This window comes from Zootermopsis nevadensis, unplaced genomic scaffold (genome assembly GCF_977971745.1).
Source record: "Zootermopsis nevadensis isolate Lab colony 2312 unplaced genomic scaffold, Znev_1.0 Znev_ptg000024l, whole genome shotgun sequence".
NCBI classification, from domain to species: domain Eukaryota; kingdom Metazoa; phylum Arthropoda; class Insecta; order Blattodea; family Termopsidae; genus Zootermopsis; species Zootermopsis nevadensis.
Genome location: NW_028259156.1, coordinates 3,841,185 through 3,859,506, shown reverse-complemented (window position 1 = coordinate 3,859,506; position 18,322 = coordinate 3,841,185). Strand labels below are relative to the sequence as shown.

Below are 18,322 nucleotides of genomic sequence, written 5' to 3'. Positions count from 1 at the left end.
AATTGTGCAGTCAGTGGGCTGATCACTCACTACTCATAAATGGACACTTCAAGACCAGGAAGCCAAGACCCGAAAAGGGTTGTAGCGCAACTGTTTATTAATGAAAACGAGGTATAAAAGAATCAAGTCTTGTGATTTAGGATAACAATAAAATGATATTTTTATTAGTCAAACATGAAAACATGGACATGATATTTTTTCATGTTTTTTTTAAGGTTTGGTTTTAAAAATATATTTACCAAGTGCAGTCAGATTGTAAAATGTTTGGCAGTTCTGTCTTCTGCCATCTTCAGGTGGACATATTTCAAGATAATTGTAGTTTTAACAAGTAAAAAAGCAAATATTGAACTTAGAATAGTCTCATATTTATGTAAGTATTAAACTAGGGGTTCTCAACTTTCCCAGATCAGAGCCACATTTACCTTTTATTATCAAATAAGAGGCTGCAAGGACAGTTCATTGAAATGTCATGACAGTTTATTAAAAAAATTAATTAAATTACAGTTTGAAGATATATGTCTTCTGAGTTGTAGTGTTGTGTAAGCTCGTGGAAGTTTACCACTGTTTAAAAATTAAATGTTTCCTACATTATTGCCTTGGTGATGGAGGCAGCAGCATCTCGTAAATGGCAATGTACTACAGACAACTCTCGGTTTACGAATGGGTTCAGTTCCAAGACGTTCGTTATACGTTTTTGTTCGTTATGTGTATCTTGCATTCCTGTGATTTTACGATGCGTATCCTATACGTTAGCAGCCATTTCAAAGCATTAAAACAATGTACTAAACACAGAATGGTCTATACAATACGTTTTATTATGTATGTATGCGTTATGAATTATCGTATATGATACGTAACGTAAGATAAAATAATAATACTGGCTAGATTAGTTCTATTAACCAAGAACACTTCAGTATAATTATCATATAATAATTTTCTGATAATGTAATAAATACATTTTGCAAAAGTGTATTCATTTAAATATTACAATTATATTCACTGTTCGTTTGACATTTCATTTTATAAGAAACTCTTTCTATTGGCGAATTTAAAATTTTTTAAATTAATTGTGACGCACGTTATAGCGAATATTCGTAAATTCAACGTTCGTATACCTGCAAACGGCGCGGCAGTTCACTTATATTTTCATTAGTTCATATCTTTGTCAACAGATGGTGAAGCAGGTCAAGCTCTGAGTTTTCGTAGCTTCTATCCAGGATACAGGATACCTAAGGAGGTAAACGAGTCAGAAAATATTCGCGGGCCCATTAGTTTATACCTTCCCAACAGATGACGCGGCAATTCACTTACCTTTACATTAGTTCATGTCTTTGCAAATAGAGGGCACTAGCAGGTCGAATAGATTTGAGATTTCGGTGTTTGCTATCCGGGTTATAGGATACCTAAGGAGGTAAACGGGTCAGAAAACTTTCGCGGGTCCATTAGTTAATACGTTGCCAACAGATGGCGCAGCAATTCACTTATCTTTACATTAGTTCATGTCTTTGCAAATAGAGGGCACTAGCAGGTCGAATAGCTTTGAGATTTCGGTGTTTGATATCCGGGTTATAGGATACCCAAGGAGGTAAACGGGTCAGAAAACTTTCGCGGGTCCATTAGTTAATACGTTGCCAACAGATGGCGCGGCAATTCACTTATCTTTACATTAGTTCATGTCTTTGCAAATAGAGGGCACTAGCAGGTCGAATAGCTTTGAGATTTCGCTGTTTGCTATCGGGGTTATAGGATACCCAAGGAGGTAAACGGGTCAGAAAACTTTCGCGGGCCCATTAGTTTATGCCTTCCCAACAGATGGCGCGGCAATTCACTTATCTTTACATTAGTTCATGTCTTTGCAAATAGAGGGCACTAGCAGGTCGAATAGCTTTGAGATTTCGCTGTTTGCTACCGGGGTTATAGGATACCCAAGGAGGTAAACGGGTCAGATAACTTTCGCGGGCCCATTAGTTTATGCCTTCCCAACAGATGGCGCGGCAATTCACTTATCTTTACATTAGTTCATGTCTTTGCAAATAGAGGGCACTAGCAGGTCGAATAGCTTTGAGATTTCGCTGTTTGCTATCGGGGTTATAGGATACCCAAGGAGGTAAACGGGTCAGATAACTTTCGCGGGCCCATTAGTTTATGCCTTCCCAACAGATGGCGCGGCAATTCACTTATCTTTACATTAGTTCATGTCTTTGCAAATAGAGGGCACTAGCAGGTCGAATAGCTTTGAGATTTCGCTGTTTGCTACCGGGGTTATAGGATACCCAAGGAGGTAAACGGGTCAGATAACTTTCGCGGGCCCATTAGTTTATGCCTTCCCAACAGATGGCGCGGCAATTCACTTATCTTTACATTAGTTCATGTCTTTGCAAATAGAGGGCACTAGCAGGTCGAATAGCTTTGAGATTTCGCTGTTTGCTATCGGGGTTATAGGATACCCAAGGAGGTAAACGGGTCAGATAACTTTCGCGGGCCCATTAGTTTATGCCTTCCCAACAGATGGCGCGGCAATTCACTTATCTTTACATTAGTTCATGTCTTTGCAAATAGAGGGCACTAGCAGGTCGAATAGCTTTGAGATTTCGGTGTTTGATATCCGGGTTATAGGATACCCAAGGAGGTAAACGGGTCAGAAAACTTTCGCGGGTCCATTAGTTAATACGTTGCCAACAGATGGCGCGGCAATTCACTTATCTTTACATTAGTTCATCTCTTTGCAAATAGAGGGCACTAGCAGGTCGAATAGCTTTGAGATTTCGGTGTTTGCTATCCGGGTTATAGGATACCCAAGGAGGTAAACGGGTCAGAAAACTTTCGCGGGTCCATTAGTTAATACGTTGCCAACAGATGGCGCGGCAATTCACTTATCTTTACATTAGTTCATCTCTTTGCAAATAGAGGGCACTAGCAGGTCGAATAGCTTTGAGATTTCGGTGTTTGTTATCGGGTTATAGGATACCCAAGGAGGTAAACGGGTCAGAAAACTTTCGCGGGCCCATTAGTTAATACGTTGCCAACAGATGGCGCGACAATTCACTTATCTTTACATTAGTTCATGTCTTTGCAAATAGAGGGCATTAGCAGGTCGAATAGCTTTGAGATTACGGTGTTTGATATCCGGGTTATAGGATACCTAAGGAGGTAAACGGGTCAGAAAATGTTCGCGGGCCGATTAGTTGATACGTTGCCAACAGATGGCGCGGCAATTCACTTATCTTTACATTAGTTCATGTCTTTGCAAATAGAGGGCATTAGAAGATCGAATAGCTTTGAGTTTTCGGTGTCTGATATCGGGGTTATAGGATACCCAAGGAGGTAAACGGGTCAGAAAATTTTCGCGGGCTGATTAGTTGATACATTGCCAACAGATAACGCGGCAATTCACTTATCTTTACATGAGTTCATACCTTCGCCAATACGTGTCGCTGAAGTTACTTAACTGCATTAGTTCATTTTCTCGTTAATATATGGCGATGTAGTTCACTTTTATTTGTAAGTTTTAAATAAACAAACTTTTAAAAAATGTATTTATTACTATAATTATCAGAAAATTATTATATGATAATTATACTGAAGTGTTCTTGGTTAATAAAACCAATCTAGCCAGTATTCTTTTTGTTATTTTATCTTACGTTACGTATCGTGTACGATAAACCACAACGCATACATACATTATAACAAAACTGATTGTGTAGACAATTCTATGTTTAGTACATGATTTTGATGCTTTGAAATGGCTGCTAACGTATACGATACGTAACGTAAAATCTCAGGAATGCAAGACACACATAAAGAACAACGTCATGGAACGGAACTCGTTCGTAAGCCGAGAGTTGCCTGTCCTTACAATCTTTTGTTGACATACATATCACTGATTTGTCATGCTTTGAAGTTTATTGCCTTTAATCATAAAATGGGGCATTTTGAAAGAGTGCCACGATTGGTTGGATGGAGTACCATGGAAGCATAGCAGTAAAAAGTAAGTGGTAGAACTGGTTCAGATTATTAATGACAGCTGTTTACAGTTTTTAACCCACGTGGGTACCTCCATGTCAAACAGTAAAAATTCACTGATGTTTCAGGGACCATCAGTTCCAATTGGGTTGCTGTTGTGAGCAGACATGTTTTGGAAAGATCTGTTAATAATGAGTTGCTACCTGGAGGACTACCGAGCCCGCGTGTTTACCTGTGCATTGAGGACTTCATGGTGTACTGTACAAGGACGAGATTGTACATGGTGAAAGTTACTTAGAAAATACGATTCTGTGTGCAGCGGCTTTAGCTGTGCTGTTCATAATCAGCGTGGTGGAGCATAATCCTGGACCTGGTGTGGAGACTGGGAACATTTTGCAAGTTTTGTGTAGTTTGTGCGACAGAAACCTGAGATCTGGAACACAATGCGACACGTGTGGACGGTGGTTTCACAATAGTTTTGGAAACGCAAAGGTTCAAATTGTGGACAGCGGGAGATGAAATTAGCAGGCGGGATACGTCTCAGAAACTTTAGGGAAGTGCAGAATTCTTAGTGTTGGGTGACTCTATAATACGAGACGTGGGGACTGAACATAGAAATATCAAGGTGGAGTGCTTTCCAGGAATCAGAACTGACCAGCTACAAAGATTAATGGAGAACAGGGATCTAGGGAGCCCAGACACGGTCGTAATTCATGTAGGTACAAATGATTTAAGAAGAGCTGCAAATCTAGAATATGTGATGGGCGATGTGTACGCTCTTGTGCAGAAGGCAAGAATTAAATCTACCAAATCGAAATTAGTTCTGAGTGATGTGCTTAGGCGTAGAGACGTGTCATGGCGTCGTATCGGAGCATTAAACGACAGATACGACTGGATAGCAAAGACCACTGGAGTTACTTTTGTAGACCCGAACAGTTGGATTGATGATAGGGACTTCGGTAGGGACGGATTACGTATATACCAAGGAGGATCGAGAAGACTGAGCCAACTGTATTCCAGAGTTTGTGGATTCTGCGGCGGAGGTCAGAAGTTGAACAAGTGGCTGTTGCCGAGTACTACCAGTGAGGGGGCATCTGACAGGACGCGGATGAAGATTATCAAGGAAAATCCGACAAGCGAGGATAATTCAGGCAAGGAACGAGACAGAAGGCGTGATAAGTGATGAGGGAGTAGCCACGAGAGGAGTACAGCAGATGGAGGTAAATTGCAGGAGTATCCTCAATAAGTCTTTGTTTTTTTTGGAATTCAGTTGACACATAATCCCGATGTTTTAATAGACACGGAGTCATAGATTAGAGAAGAAATTAGTAATGCCGAAGTATTTAGGGACGATTACACAACCTTTAGGAGAGATAGGAATGCACGAGGTGGCGTGGAACTATGGGTGGACGAGGATTTTGAGATGTTAGCAGTTGAAGCGAAAGGCAGGGACCCTAATTTCACATGGGATATAATAGACATCTACAGGGCACCGAACGAGGACATTCGAGTTATAGAAAGATTGGCAGCCCGAACCAGTCATTTAGGAAATTCTACGAAGCGTAGCGTCATTGGAGGTGATTTAAACTTGCCCTATGCAGATTGGAATGGAAACGTGGAAATCAGGCATTTATAAATAGACTGGTATGGAAAATTGGTACACGCAGGTAGATAGTCCAACCCGAGGGGATGCATTGCTGGATGTTTACCTTGTCCGGCCTGAAAGTTCGTTCACCTCTTGCAAAACGAATGTAGAAACTGGACAGAGATTTACAAATATGTTTAAAGACGTAAAGATAATATAGAAAATATTCCCGCAATCAAGGGCATTGAAGGAAACCTCATCACAGATCAAGTAGAAAATGCGAACTCCCTAAACTCTTATTATGCGTCGGTATTCAGTTGCGAACTAAATAATCAGCTAATCCAATCAACAGATTCTGATAAAACGTTTACCGTTAGTATCAATATCATAAGGAAATGACTATCAGCAATCGGGAGGAATAAATCCGTCGATGGCATCCCCAGGGAAATTTTAAAGTTAGGTGGGGAAGCGATGATTCCATACCTTGCGAGACTGCTGGAGGTAACGATGAACAACAATTCTATCCCAGGGGACTGGAAGAAGGCTATAGTGGTTCCTATTTATAAAGGAGGAGTTCGATCGGTATTTGGGAACTATAGACAGGTCAGTTTAACCTCAGTGGTTTGTAAACAAATGGAGCGCGTTATAGCAGGTTATCTAAGGCAAGTCTGGGAAAGGAGTGAGTGGTTATACGAGGGTCAACATGGGTTTAGACCAGGGTACTCGTGCGAAAGTAAAGTAGTCACGGTTTGTCAGGATGTTGCTGATTCATTGGACGAGGGAATCAGGACTGATGCGGTTATAATTGATTTCTCAAAGGCATTCGATTTAGTCCCACACGATAGGCTGATTACAAAAATTGCTGCAACCGGTGTGGACTTGAGGAATTTCTCTTAGGACGTTTGCAAAGAGTAAGAGTGGACGGACAACTATCTCATGAAGTCAGGGTAACGTCGGGAGTGCCACAAGGGAGCGTATTAGGTCCCTAAAGGTAACAATTTGGCTGCACGCGACAGAGACAAGCGACCGAGGCAGGCGACAGAGTTACGAGACCGAGACTGGTCGCTTCCTGTCTGCTCTCTGTACAATTATATGAAGTACAATTACGAGCGCGAGACAAAGACAGGCGACAAAGACAACGCACAGGCTACCGTTACTATTCCTCTCTTATGTTAATGATATTTGGAAAAAAACATTGATTCAAATATACGGCTTTTCGCTGATGATTGTATAATATACAGGAAAATAATGGATAGTAGTGACATTGATAAGTTACAGACAGATATGAATAGATTATGGGAAAATGAAATGAAGATAAATCCAGGTAAAAGTAAAGCAGTCAGCTTCAATAGAGCTAGGGCGAAGGATAGGCTAATTAATTAATTCCAGAGGCAAATAGCTTTAGGTACTTAGGAATTCTTATTCGCGGTGATCTGAGCTGGGCAGATCATGTGAATTATACACTAATTAAAGCATGGAAGGCTCTCCATTTCGTAACGCGTATACTCAAAAAGGGAAATAACAATACGAAACGTTTAGCTTATACGTCGCTAGTGAGACCGATACTTGAATATGGAGCTGTGTGTTGGGACCCTTACAGGAAAGGACAGGTAAGAGCCCTAAATCGGGTGCAGAAGAGAGCGGCCAAATTTGCAAATTACACGAACGAATCAGGTTTGGAAACATTGGCACAGCATAGATTGATAGCCCGAATGTGCGTCTTTTTCAAAGCATACACGGGGGGGGCGGGCTTGGAAAATGATAGAGGATAGATTATTAAAGCCATGCTACCTGGGCAGGGACGATCATACTCGGAAAATTAGGACTAGGAAACAAAGAACGGATGTAGGCAAATATTCCTTTGTAAATAGGACCATAAGAAGCTGGAACCAATTACCTCCAGGCGTGCTAGAGTCTTTCCCCTGTAAATTAAGCACCTTTAGAAAGAGGGCCAGAAAAGTAGTTACAATCAAAGGGTTATTAAGTGCGGATTAGATGGTGATAAGGGAAGTGTCTTAGTCTCCAAGTGACGAAGCGCTGTAGTTCTTTGGGATAAAAGTTTCATGTACTGAGGTCTGACTTTATATTCTAATCTAAAGTAATGTGATTAATTAATGGATGTGTGTTTTTGAAATGTGTATTTGTTTTTGTATTGTGTGTATTTTGTTATAATCGTGTAGTGTAAGGATCAGTGCCACCGGGCGCAAACCTAATTGCAGAAAATAAATAATAATTCAATTCAATTAATTTATTTAAGTGCTTAATAACAGCCAAATACGGCCAATAACAGCCAAGCACTAACAACAATGCAAACATTACAATACAAAAACAAACAAACAATAAACTAAATATATAAATGTCAATGTTAATTTATTACAAAACAATAATCAGTAATAAATTAAATATAATAATAATAATAATAATAATAATAATATCTTTGTTCCCATTATCAGGCCATCTGATGGTGGGGCAGAGATGGTCCCTTCAATGGTAGTGAGTTTTTATTATTTCATGCAGTTGATAGCATGAGATGATTTTATTAATTTGATGAGGGTTTTAAATCATACGTGTGCTTCTGAGAAAAATTTCTTAGATTTATTAATTATCAGGCTAATTTCTCTGTTTTCCACATCTGCACATTTGTGTTATTCTCTTCATCTAACTGTACAATGTATTTTGAAGTTCAGAAATTTTTAATGAAGCCAATCACTTCATTGTATACCAACGTGTTTGCGTCCTTAGCCCACTGGAAGTCAACATGATTGAAAGCTTCGAGTTTCACTTGATACATGCCAGCAGTGTTTGGTAGCTTTGAATAAAGTTCTTTTGTGTCCTGTAAAGAAAAGCAATTTTAATTCACTCTGTATAATTAGTTACTTGTTAAAATTCTTATGAACGACTTTAAGAGATCAGGTTAAAGGAAGTTGCAGTTGTTAATTATATGCTGGTTTAGTAAATATTTGACTAATTAAAAATTAACAAAATTCTGCTGAATTTGATTGAACTGTGATGTTTATTTCCGCGCTGTGACTGTGCGCTTACCTCTATAGATGATAACCAGTCATTTTTACCATTATATAATCTGACAGGAGCTACAACAGCAGATAAGTTGTATTGTGGGGGTGTAGGAGTTTCGTAATACTTCAAGTTTAGTGTTTCGCCGTGGTCATATTGTTGAAATTTGCCTGAAAAACCAGATTAGAATATAATTACATTTTATTATCCACCACTATTTTTCATTAACATCTAATCTAAATCTTGTGTGAAAACTAGTTATTCGAGTTTTTAAATATTCTCCGCTTGTTCACAATTTTTCTCATTTTAAAAATAAAATTTAGGAGTGAACTTTTACATAGGTTATTATTTGTATTCACTCCTACCATACAGAAGTTTTATTTCAGAACATTATTAGATACAAGACTAGTTTAATAGTTTTTAACATGGAGACTGAGAGATATCTACCTCGTCTTGCAATATATTGATATACGAGGCGCGATCGGAAAGTTTCCAGACTGCGCCTATAAAAACCCGTACACTTATCTCAGGTATTAAATTCATCCATCACCCTCGAAGTAGTTCCCCTGGGAGTGAACACAACGATCCCAGCGCCGCTGCCAAGCCTGGAAGCATCCCTGGAAATCTTTCTTTGTCAGCCTGTCAAGCACCATCTGCGATTCTGCCTGAATCTCTTCTACCGTCTCAAATCTCCTTCCCTTTAGCTGAATTTTCATCTTTGGGAAGAGGAAGAAGTCACACGGCGAATAAGGAGGGTGCGGCCATTTTTAAAACGTGAATGCCACACAAAAGTTTGTGCACGACCCATTGCGGACTCCCCAAATGCTTGCTTTAGCATTTCATAGGTTTCCGTAGCCATTTTGGCGAGCCTTTAGCAAAATTTGATGCACACGCCATTCCGAAATCGCCCTCTATTGACACAGTCTGGAAACGTTCCGATCGCACCTCGTATGTAGATCTGACTGGTCCTTGGACCATACAGAATTCTGGAAGTTTACGCATGTAAATTGCTATCTGAATGCTAGGTCAGCCGACACAATTTGAGCCTTCCCTTACACCCAGGGCCACCTGAAGATCTTTTTGTTAAATTTGATATACCCCAGTGATGGTCTTGGCCTTTGTGGAAGTCATATACAACTGCATTAGTAGGATGCTGTCTCCTGGTAGTACTGACATCTTCCAGCTGTAGCTAGAGGTGGTTGCTGTTGACATCAATGACCATTCGAAGGACCCACAACCATCTTGCACGGTGCGTGAATCCTGTGTTGTCTTTGCACAAGAAGTTTCCTCTACTTTTTCAACATTCTTCGATGTTGGGATGGCATGGATTTGGCCACGTGTTATCAATTATTCTCTGTTGACTTGAATGGAACTTCTGATTCCTGCCTGTCGCCACATATTTCTGTATACAGCGCACGTTCTGTCATGAATTTTGGCTAGCTTTAACCCTCAAAGCCGAGGAACTAGATGACAGCTCATTTGTCCTGTCTGGACTCAGTCTGAACTTTGAATAATTGAATTTAATTGTGTCCTGATTTGCTGTGATCTGCCAATTTTGATGCATACCTTGTGGTTGATTGCTTTTCTGTTATGCATCCAGACGCATGATTGATCCACCTGGGACTCACCATATTTGCTATCGGTGCCACGAACAAGCTTAATTTTAAAAACCTTCATGTAGTGTCTCATTACAAGATAACAAATAATGTATTGGAAACGACATTGAAGGAAGGAATTATGTCTTAATTCAAAGTGGTATTTTGGAATTCGCCTGTAGTGACTGAGGAAAATTATGAAATATCTTATTTGGAATAGGTGGCAAGCTGAGATAATTGATACGTTCTGAATATGAAGTAGGAGTGCTAACCACTTGATTGTCGTTTAGTCTTACCTTATATTGTGGGACTCTGCGTATAGGATATCAACGTTTTCAGTAATGTGGTACGGTTTTCGTAAAGCTGAGATTTACCTGTTCTCATTAATTGACCGTAGTGCACCCAAGCCTTTGTAGAGGATCCGGCAGGATAGTGAGATAGTATTAACACCAGAAGCTCCTGTAGGAATAAATTGGTATATGTACTGTGTATGTTTTCCAAAAAGATGAGCGTTGTGTTTTTTTAAAATCAGATAGTACCAAATTTGCTCATAATAATTGGTTTTGGAGATGCATTTCGGATGGACCACCGTATTAAGGAGTACACATCCACACTATTTTAAGTATTTTCACAATTAGTAATTAAAAAAATGTGATTCTTAGTTCTTCCGTGTTTGTAAATCTGTCCGTCCGCATGGAATCACTCGAGATTTAATTTTTATGAAATTTTGCAATTGGGGAGTTTTACTAAAATACATTTGCACATTCTGCTTTAGGTTATAATTGGACAAAAATAATTACACCACGGAAATTCATGTGTGTTTTTGCTCATGGAAGTATTTGTGTGGGGAATTTTGCCATCCAGGTAACCACATGGAGGAATCATCGGTGATGGTCTCTTAACCCATACAGAAGGCACTGGAAGTGATTCATCAAATTTTGGTGATAAAATTTACTAGTATATTTCAAAGTGAAATCACATAATAATACAGGGGATCTTGATTTGCGGGAAAAATAAAATTTTATGACTTTAGAATGAATAAATGAATGTGAAAATATGAACTTGTTCCTTTACCGGGTCGAGTTGTTGTGGATTGAAACCTCCAATCATGAAGATTAAGGAACTACACAGACCCTGGATAACAGACCCCTTGCGGCACGCCAATTGCACACCTTCAGTCCATGTTTTTGTTGGAGTGAAATAAGGGCTGTTGTAAATTCGATCAGCTTCTTCCTGTAAACATGTTGTCCGTCGGTTATAAAGCAAATATTAATATGAAACCTCTTAAACAAGCAGAAAATCATGTTAATTTCAAATTAATAGTATTATTTATTGTTATAAATTAATTCACTATTTGAACCTAACCTCAATTTTGGTATTTTTTAATTAAATTCAAAATTCAAAACTGTATCAGAGATGTTGTAAAATGAAGGCGTGTGTTTTGAACAAAAATCTTACAAAAGAAAGATCTTTAACATTTACTTTCAACAGACAATTGGGTATATTTCAACTTATAGGCATTCACGAATTAAAAAAATAAATAAATAAAGGTTTAAGTGATGAAGCACATATTACAAATTAAAAATCTGCAGATTAATTTGTATGGATGGAACAGTTCGGAGGATGGAATGTAGCAGAATTTGTAAAAGACCCCAGGAGTTGAAAATAATATGAAAAAGTTGGATGATTAGTATAATCTCAGAATATTCAAATTCAGCGTCTTAATCTCCAATTTACAGTTGTTACAAAAGTTCCAGGAGACAAAGTCTAGAATTGTACCCCTATCACTCCCACTCGACACTTACAAAACTGATTTTTAACTTACCCCTGTCCTGCTATAAACGGCAAGCTTTGTGAGTTCGCTTTTGACGTAGGACATGAATACGACAGGTGCCAAGGCAACCATGAGATGAATCTTCTTGTTGTATTCCGGCTTGAGTGATGTAAGAACAAAAAACATGGTATTGCCCATGGAGTGTCCAATATAGTATAAATCTTTTTGGCCTGTACTTGCCAATACGTAGTCAATGACAGCTGGTAGGTCATACACACCCATCTCATGCCAGCTGCAAACATAACGTGTTTTTATTCGTGATTCTTCTCATGAAGTTTTGATATCTAGTATTATCATTACAAAATTTAGAAAACAGGTAATCTGATTAAAAATCAGGAAGTAATTAACGTGTTCCTTTATGTAAGATCCTACCTAAGCAGCAACAGTTCAGCTGTTAATGAGATTCCTTGTTATGTAACCTAAAGGTTATTACGAAACTCTGTCTGTGGACATAACCTCAAATCTTACATAACCTATATCAGTTCAGTCCAGTTTATATATTTTCATTATACATCCCTCTGATCGATTTAAATATTATTATGTACCTTTGTCTTTCGGGGTTTCTCAACATTATGTACAGATTCATTACGTTTGTTTCCTTGTATGCACGATGTGCAGTTGTACGCTTGAATTTATGTTGGATATTAATTATCAGTTTTAATGTTGCTCGGTAATCAAACTTAAACTAAGTGGTGTACATATTTCAGCTTTATTTAATCAACTACACTCCAAAATGTACATGATATGTCCTTTTAAAACACTTTTCATAGCAAGTAATGTAATATTAGTGGTTTATATTCGTACTTAACAGTACCTGAAGTTCCAAAATAATTTCTGTTTTGATGTCAAGGTCTGATGTTTGCTGGAATACACATTTCCTCTTGAATTTCCTATCCACACGTCGTAGCCTTTATCTGCCAGCAAATAGGCTGAAATTATAGCAAAGTATAAAAGTCTTTAGGATGTAGTTGAAATACAAATAATTCACAGTTGTTTCTTAAATTAGCAAACAATGAATTTAAGAATTTTTAATTTGCAAAATCTGCTATACAAATTAGAACATATTAAGAAAATTTAATGAAAACTACGATTGTAGGGGACAAAAGATGTGCACCGGGTATTAGTTGGGAAGCCTGAGGGGAAGAGACCTCTCGGGAGACCTAGACGTAGATGGGAGGATAATGTCAGGCGGGATCTAAGGGAGATAGGAGTTGAAGGAGACTGGATTTTGTTGGCCCAGGACAGGGTCCGGTGGAGGGCTTTGGTTAATTCGGTGATGAACCTTCGGGTTCCGTAAGCCATCTGGTTGGTTGGGTCCACTATTTGGGAAGCCTGAGGGGAAGAGACCGCTGGCGAGACCTAGACGTAGATGGGAGGATAATGTCAGGCGGGATCTAAGGGAGATAGGAGTCGAAGGAGACTGGATTTTGTTGGCCCAGGACAGGGCCCGGTGGAGGGCTTTGGTTAATTCGGTGATGAACATTCGGGTTTCATAAGCCATCTAGTTGGTTGGGTCCACTATTTTTGAAGCCTGAGGGGAAGAGACCTCTGGGGAGACCTAGACGTAGATGGGAGGATAATGTCAGGCGGGATCTAAGGGAGATAGGAGTTGAAGGAGACTGGATTTTGTTGGCCCAGGACAGGGTCCGGTGGAGGGCTTTGGTTAATTCGGTGATGAACCTTCGGGTTCCGTAAGCCATCTGGTTGGTTGGGTCCACTATTTGGGAAGCCTGAGGGGAAGAGACCGCTGGCGAGACCTAGACGTAGATGGGAGGATAATGTCAGGCGGGATCTAAGGGAGATAGGAGTCGAAGGAGACTGGATTTTGTTGGCCCAGGACAGGGCCCGGTGGAGGGCTTTGGTTAATTCGGTGATGAACATTCGGGTTTCATAAGCCATCTAGTTGGTTGGGTCCACTATTTTTGAAGCCTGAGGGGAAGAGACCTCTGGGGAGACCTAGACGTAGATGGGAGGATAATGTCAGGCGGGATCTAAGGGAGATAGGAGTTGAAGGAGACTGGATTTTGTTGGCCCAGGACAGGGTCCGGTGGAGGGCTTTGGTTAATTCGGTGATGAACCTTCGGGTTCCGTAAGCCATCTGGTTGGTTGGGTCCACTATTTGGGAAGCCTGAGGGGAAGAGACCTCTGGGGAGACCTAGACGTAGATGGGAGGATAATGTCAGGCGGGATCTATGGGAGATAGGCGTTGAAGGAGACTGGATTTTGTTGGCCCAGGACAGGGTCTGGTGGAGGGCTTTGGTTAATTCGGTGATGAACCTTCGGGTTCGGTAAGCCATCTGGTTGGTTGGGTCCACTATTTGGGAAGCCTGAGGGGAAGAGACCTCTGGGGAGACCTAGACATAGATGGGAGGATAATCTCAGGCGAGATCTATGGGAGACAGGAGTTTTTTGCTATTATTTCGAAAATGAAACATTTGCGACCCCACGTTCTTAGGAACATTTTTTTCTTATTTTTGATACTGGAACACGCACACGAAGTTTGTAAAGTTTTTGACTCACCCTGTATAGTTGAAATTATGGGTTATGTTCGCTTTTAGCTCAAGAAGGAATAAATCGATTTACACGATATTTAGCTATACGTATCGAACGAACAGGCCTTTGGTTAGATTACGGGCATTCTGCTAGTATTAATATGAATGAGATGTCTATAAATAGCTCTAACAAGCAACTATATATTTATGTTTGTTTAAAGTGTACGTTCTATCTTCTATATCCTTGATTTAATCCTTTTAAGGATCTTTAGAATTTAAATAAACAGTATATTTAGAATTTCGCTAATTTTATTTATTTTTTATCTGAAGTTCCATTAAATTTTGATTTTCATCTAAAATGTAATAAAATTTGTGTGCATTGGCAGGGTTTAATACTCAACTTATCTTTACAGTTTCATAACCGAATTACCTAATGCTCTACCAGGTCCAAGGACAACCCAATCGAATGAACTGCAGAGAAAACCGTGTTGCAAAAATACCGCTGGTCGAAATTCCTCTTTATTGTCGCTCTTGGGGCTAAATGGAATACGATGTATACTGAGGACGTATCCATCCTCTGTAGTTACAGTATGAGTCTCCACAGGGTATCCATTCTTCATCACCATTTCAGGCTGCAATTTTAAAACCCATTTACTACAGAAAAAGTTAGTCTGAAGGTTTCTGATGATTGTGCGTTTTATGCTTAAAATACGTAAATACGTCTATATTTTAGGGTCAGTGTCATTCGGCAAAAATGTGTGTTACGAAAATGTGTAACTTCATTGTTATGTTACCTAGGAAACGTTATCTCTTTATCAACAAATAAACAACAATGGTTACCTACATACTTACCTTACCTTACATTACCTTAAAGTACATTATTATTATTTAGTGTTCTGTCTGAAGACAGGTCCATATGAACAGGATCCTTCCATCCTTTTCTCGGACTGGGACCTGTTCATATACGTTCTTGGCAGATGATCCAGAAGTGGTTTGCCATTGCCTTCTTCTGTGTGTGAATGGAGTAATTGTTGGGATGCCACGGAGGAAAGCTCCGTGTTGCCTAAACCACGGCCTTGCCCAACACAAGTTATAAATTCGGGCACCGCCGGGAATCGAACCCGAGACCCCAGGATTACAAGGCCAGCGTTCTATCCGCTATATTTCATTACATTACATTACTTTACATTACATTCAGCTACCACAGACCCATCTTAAGCGTAATTAATTCAAGTTAAATAAACAATGTCTTAATCAAACTTTACTCAAATGTAAAGCATGTATAAAGGAAATATTTAGAATAAAGCCAATATATAAACTTCCTTTCCGCATAGACGTATTTACGTCAAATTCTCCGGAACCGTGGTTCCGCTGACAACTTTTTCCCTCCGGACTTTATCCGTGGTCTTAAATTATAAAATGAAACGTTTCGAAAGCTGTTGTCTATTTCCACCTTAAGATAATAAAGAGGAGAAGAATACAAATCCAGTATTTTGAACCCCCTGGTTAGGCTAGGTTCAGACCTGGACAGCTACAAGACTGTAGTGTCCGAATAAGACCTACGGAGGATTACTCGTCTGCGGGAGATAACTTATAAATATACAGAAGGCCATCCAATCCGTTTACAATAAACTTACAAATCAACAAATGCAATTTATAAAATGGGGGTGGGAGGAAAGTGCTTGTGTGTAATACATTCTTAAAATTTATCAAACTTATTTATTATAAACTTCTTTCAGATTTTGATTGTGATGTTCTGGGTTATGCTTTTGAATCGTCTTGGAGGTTGTTATAAAATATGAGGAACATATCACCCCTATATTTAGATGTTTGTTAGTTTGTGGTTTATTTAACGAATCTCAGTCGAACATGTGACATGTTCCTCCAAACAGCTGATAAGCACTTTTATTACTAAATCACTGGCATCACAATTCTGAAGACCACTATCAATGTCTTAAAGGCCCTGAGAACCTTAAATATCCTCCAAGCTAAGTAGGGTTATAACAGTTTACATTAATTTATTAATACCGTACTTACCGTCGTTAACTTATAGTCTGGTTTGTTCAGCAGGACATATTTATCGTTGTCAGCAGAATTTTCACACGAACATGAAGACAAAACACTTAGTAATATCATAAGACGTGTCAGTACGTCACTTAACATTTTTTAAATTTGCATCTCCTATAAGAAATATAACTTTTTAATTAGAGTTGTGTCTTATTTTTGTATTATTTTCAAAACACAAAACCACGGTTTGCTGGTGGCACACTGCAAACTGATTGCTCAAATGGTCTAGACACTGACTGAGATATTTTCCTACTCGAACAGCATTTTATTGAATTTCCTGTGTTGTTATTATTATTTTTTGTTCTTAAGAATTGCAAGTTTGGACTTGACTTCTGAAGGACAAACCTATAAGGTAGATTATATTAAATTAATGAGGCCACGCTATATAATACACGTTTAATTTGCCTCACCTGTCTTGTGAGTGGCCAAGTAACTTTGGAATAATAACGTATTGCCTTGATTTTAGGACGTGAGATATCGATCACAGCCCTCAAAAGGAATCGATATGTTTATTCCTATTACTAATATAAATAATTGTATTAAATTTGATTTTATTTCTAACAAATCACAAGCGAAATAATTTGAGAGTATAAAAATTGACAGTGGAACCACGGTTCCCTAGTTAACATTGAATAAAGTTTAACTGTAGAAGTATATCTGTACTGAAATAAAATTTTATTCACACTTTAATGTATTCCTATACATTTTATCTATACGTGACGTCATCCTCCGACAGCTTATCTACGTGTTGCGTCATGTACTCAACACACTCACTCTAGAACCGTTCTTTGTTACCAAATAAATGGCCAAAACTCCTAAACCGTAAGAGTTAGCTGAAATCTGCTTGAAAATTTGAAAAGCTCGTGTTTATTTACGTATTTCACTCGTAATATGTCCTGATCTAACTCTTACGCTTTAGACGTGGCAAGCGGTTGAAGTTAAGGAACGAGGTTATAGTTATTACATGTTTTGGGTAATTATTTCAACAATTTATAGAATAAAGTAAACATCGTATACAAAAAGCCCTGTATTTACTCTTTAATCTACATATAGGTTTATATTTTCTATCTTACATAGGTCTCGAGTTATTGGCGTTTGAAGAAGTTAAACACCAGCGTCACCTTACATCTTACAGTTTCCGTCGAGTGTACCGTGATTTTATAAACGTTATTCAACGTTAAAACTTTTGCGCTCAGTTTACTTCAGTTTTAAGGGTGTTGTTGGGAATTGAGTATCTTCCCTTCCCAAACTCTCTGGAATCTTGGTTGTGTCTGTGGTCTTTGACTTCTTTGGAATGCATATGGCGTCTGGGCTTCAAAGATGGTTGTTTGTATGTGCAACTGGTGTGTGTGTGTGTAGGAAGTAAAATATTTTACAGGAGCTCACGCCCTGTCGCCTTTATACTACGGGTCCCTTCACATAACCTTCAACGTGGTCTTTATTTCTATTTATATGTAATTAAAACGACAAATACCTTGTCGTCCTTTTGAAATGTGGCATATCGTGAACGAATAGTGTTTGTGTGATTGAGAATATTCTTCCTTCAAGCTGAGATTCTGCAGACCAGATTTTGAAGGCTAACACTTATTTTGAGGTGAGTGTTTCATTGAAGTATCTGTGTTATTGTTATATGCGCTGCTAACGTACGAGTTTACGTATAAGTAACTGTGATAGAGCCGTGATTCAAGGTTATGTTGTGGCGTGCTGCCTGCGTTGGAGGCAACTTATATCGGATACTTATGTTTGTTAGCAACGGATATCCTGTATTAAG

General features: G+C 38.9%; 2 protein-coding genes across 2 annotated transcripts in view; one reads left to right on the top strand and one right to left on the bottom strand.

The window, feature by feature from the left end:
- Positions 1-7,781: 7,781 nt before the first annotated feature.
- Positions 7,782-16,793, bottom strand: LOC110833639 (lipase 3). The gene is made up of 8 exons (XM_022071946.2): positions 16,522-16,793; positions 14,915-15,116; positions 12,807-12,921; positions 11,984-12,224; positions 11,233-11,391; positions 10,533-10,617; positions 8,591-8,733; positions 7,782-8,381 (listed from the first exon to the last, which is right to left on the bottom strand). The coding sequence occupies exons 1-8, from the start codon at positions 16,645-16,647 to the stop codon at positions 8,232-8,234; spliced, it is 1,221 nt and encodes a 406-aa protein (XP_021927638.2). The 5' UTR covers positions 16,648-16,793; the 3' UTR covers positions 7,782-8,231.
- A 751-nt stretch (positions 16,794-17,544) lies between these two features.
- Slob (Slowpoke binding protein) overlaps positions 17,545-18,322 on the top strand; it is a 543,833-nt gene continuing 543,055 nt past the window's right edge. Inside the window, exon 1 of the mRNA XM_087354943.1 lies at positions 17,545-18,145. The gene's annotated coding sequence lies outside the window, so the exon portion shown is untranslated. The remainder of the gene's footprint in view (positions 18,146-18,322) is intronic.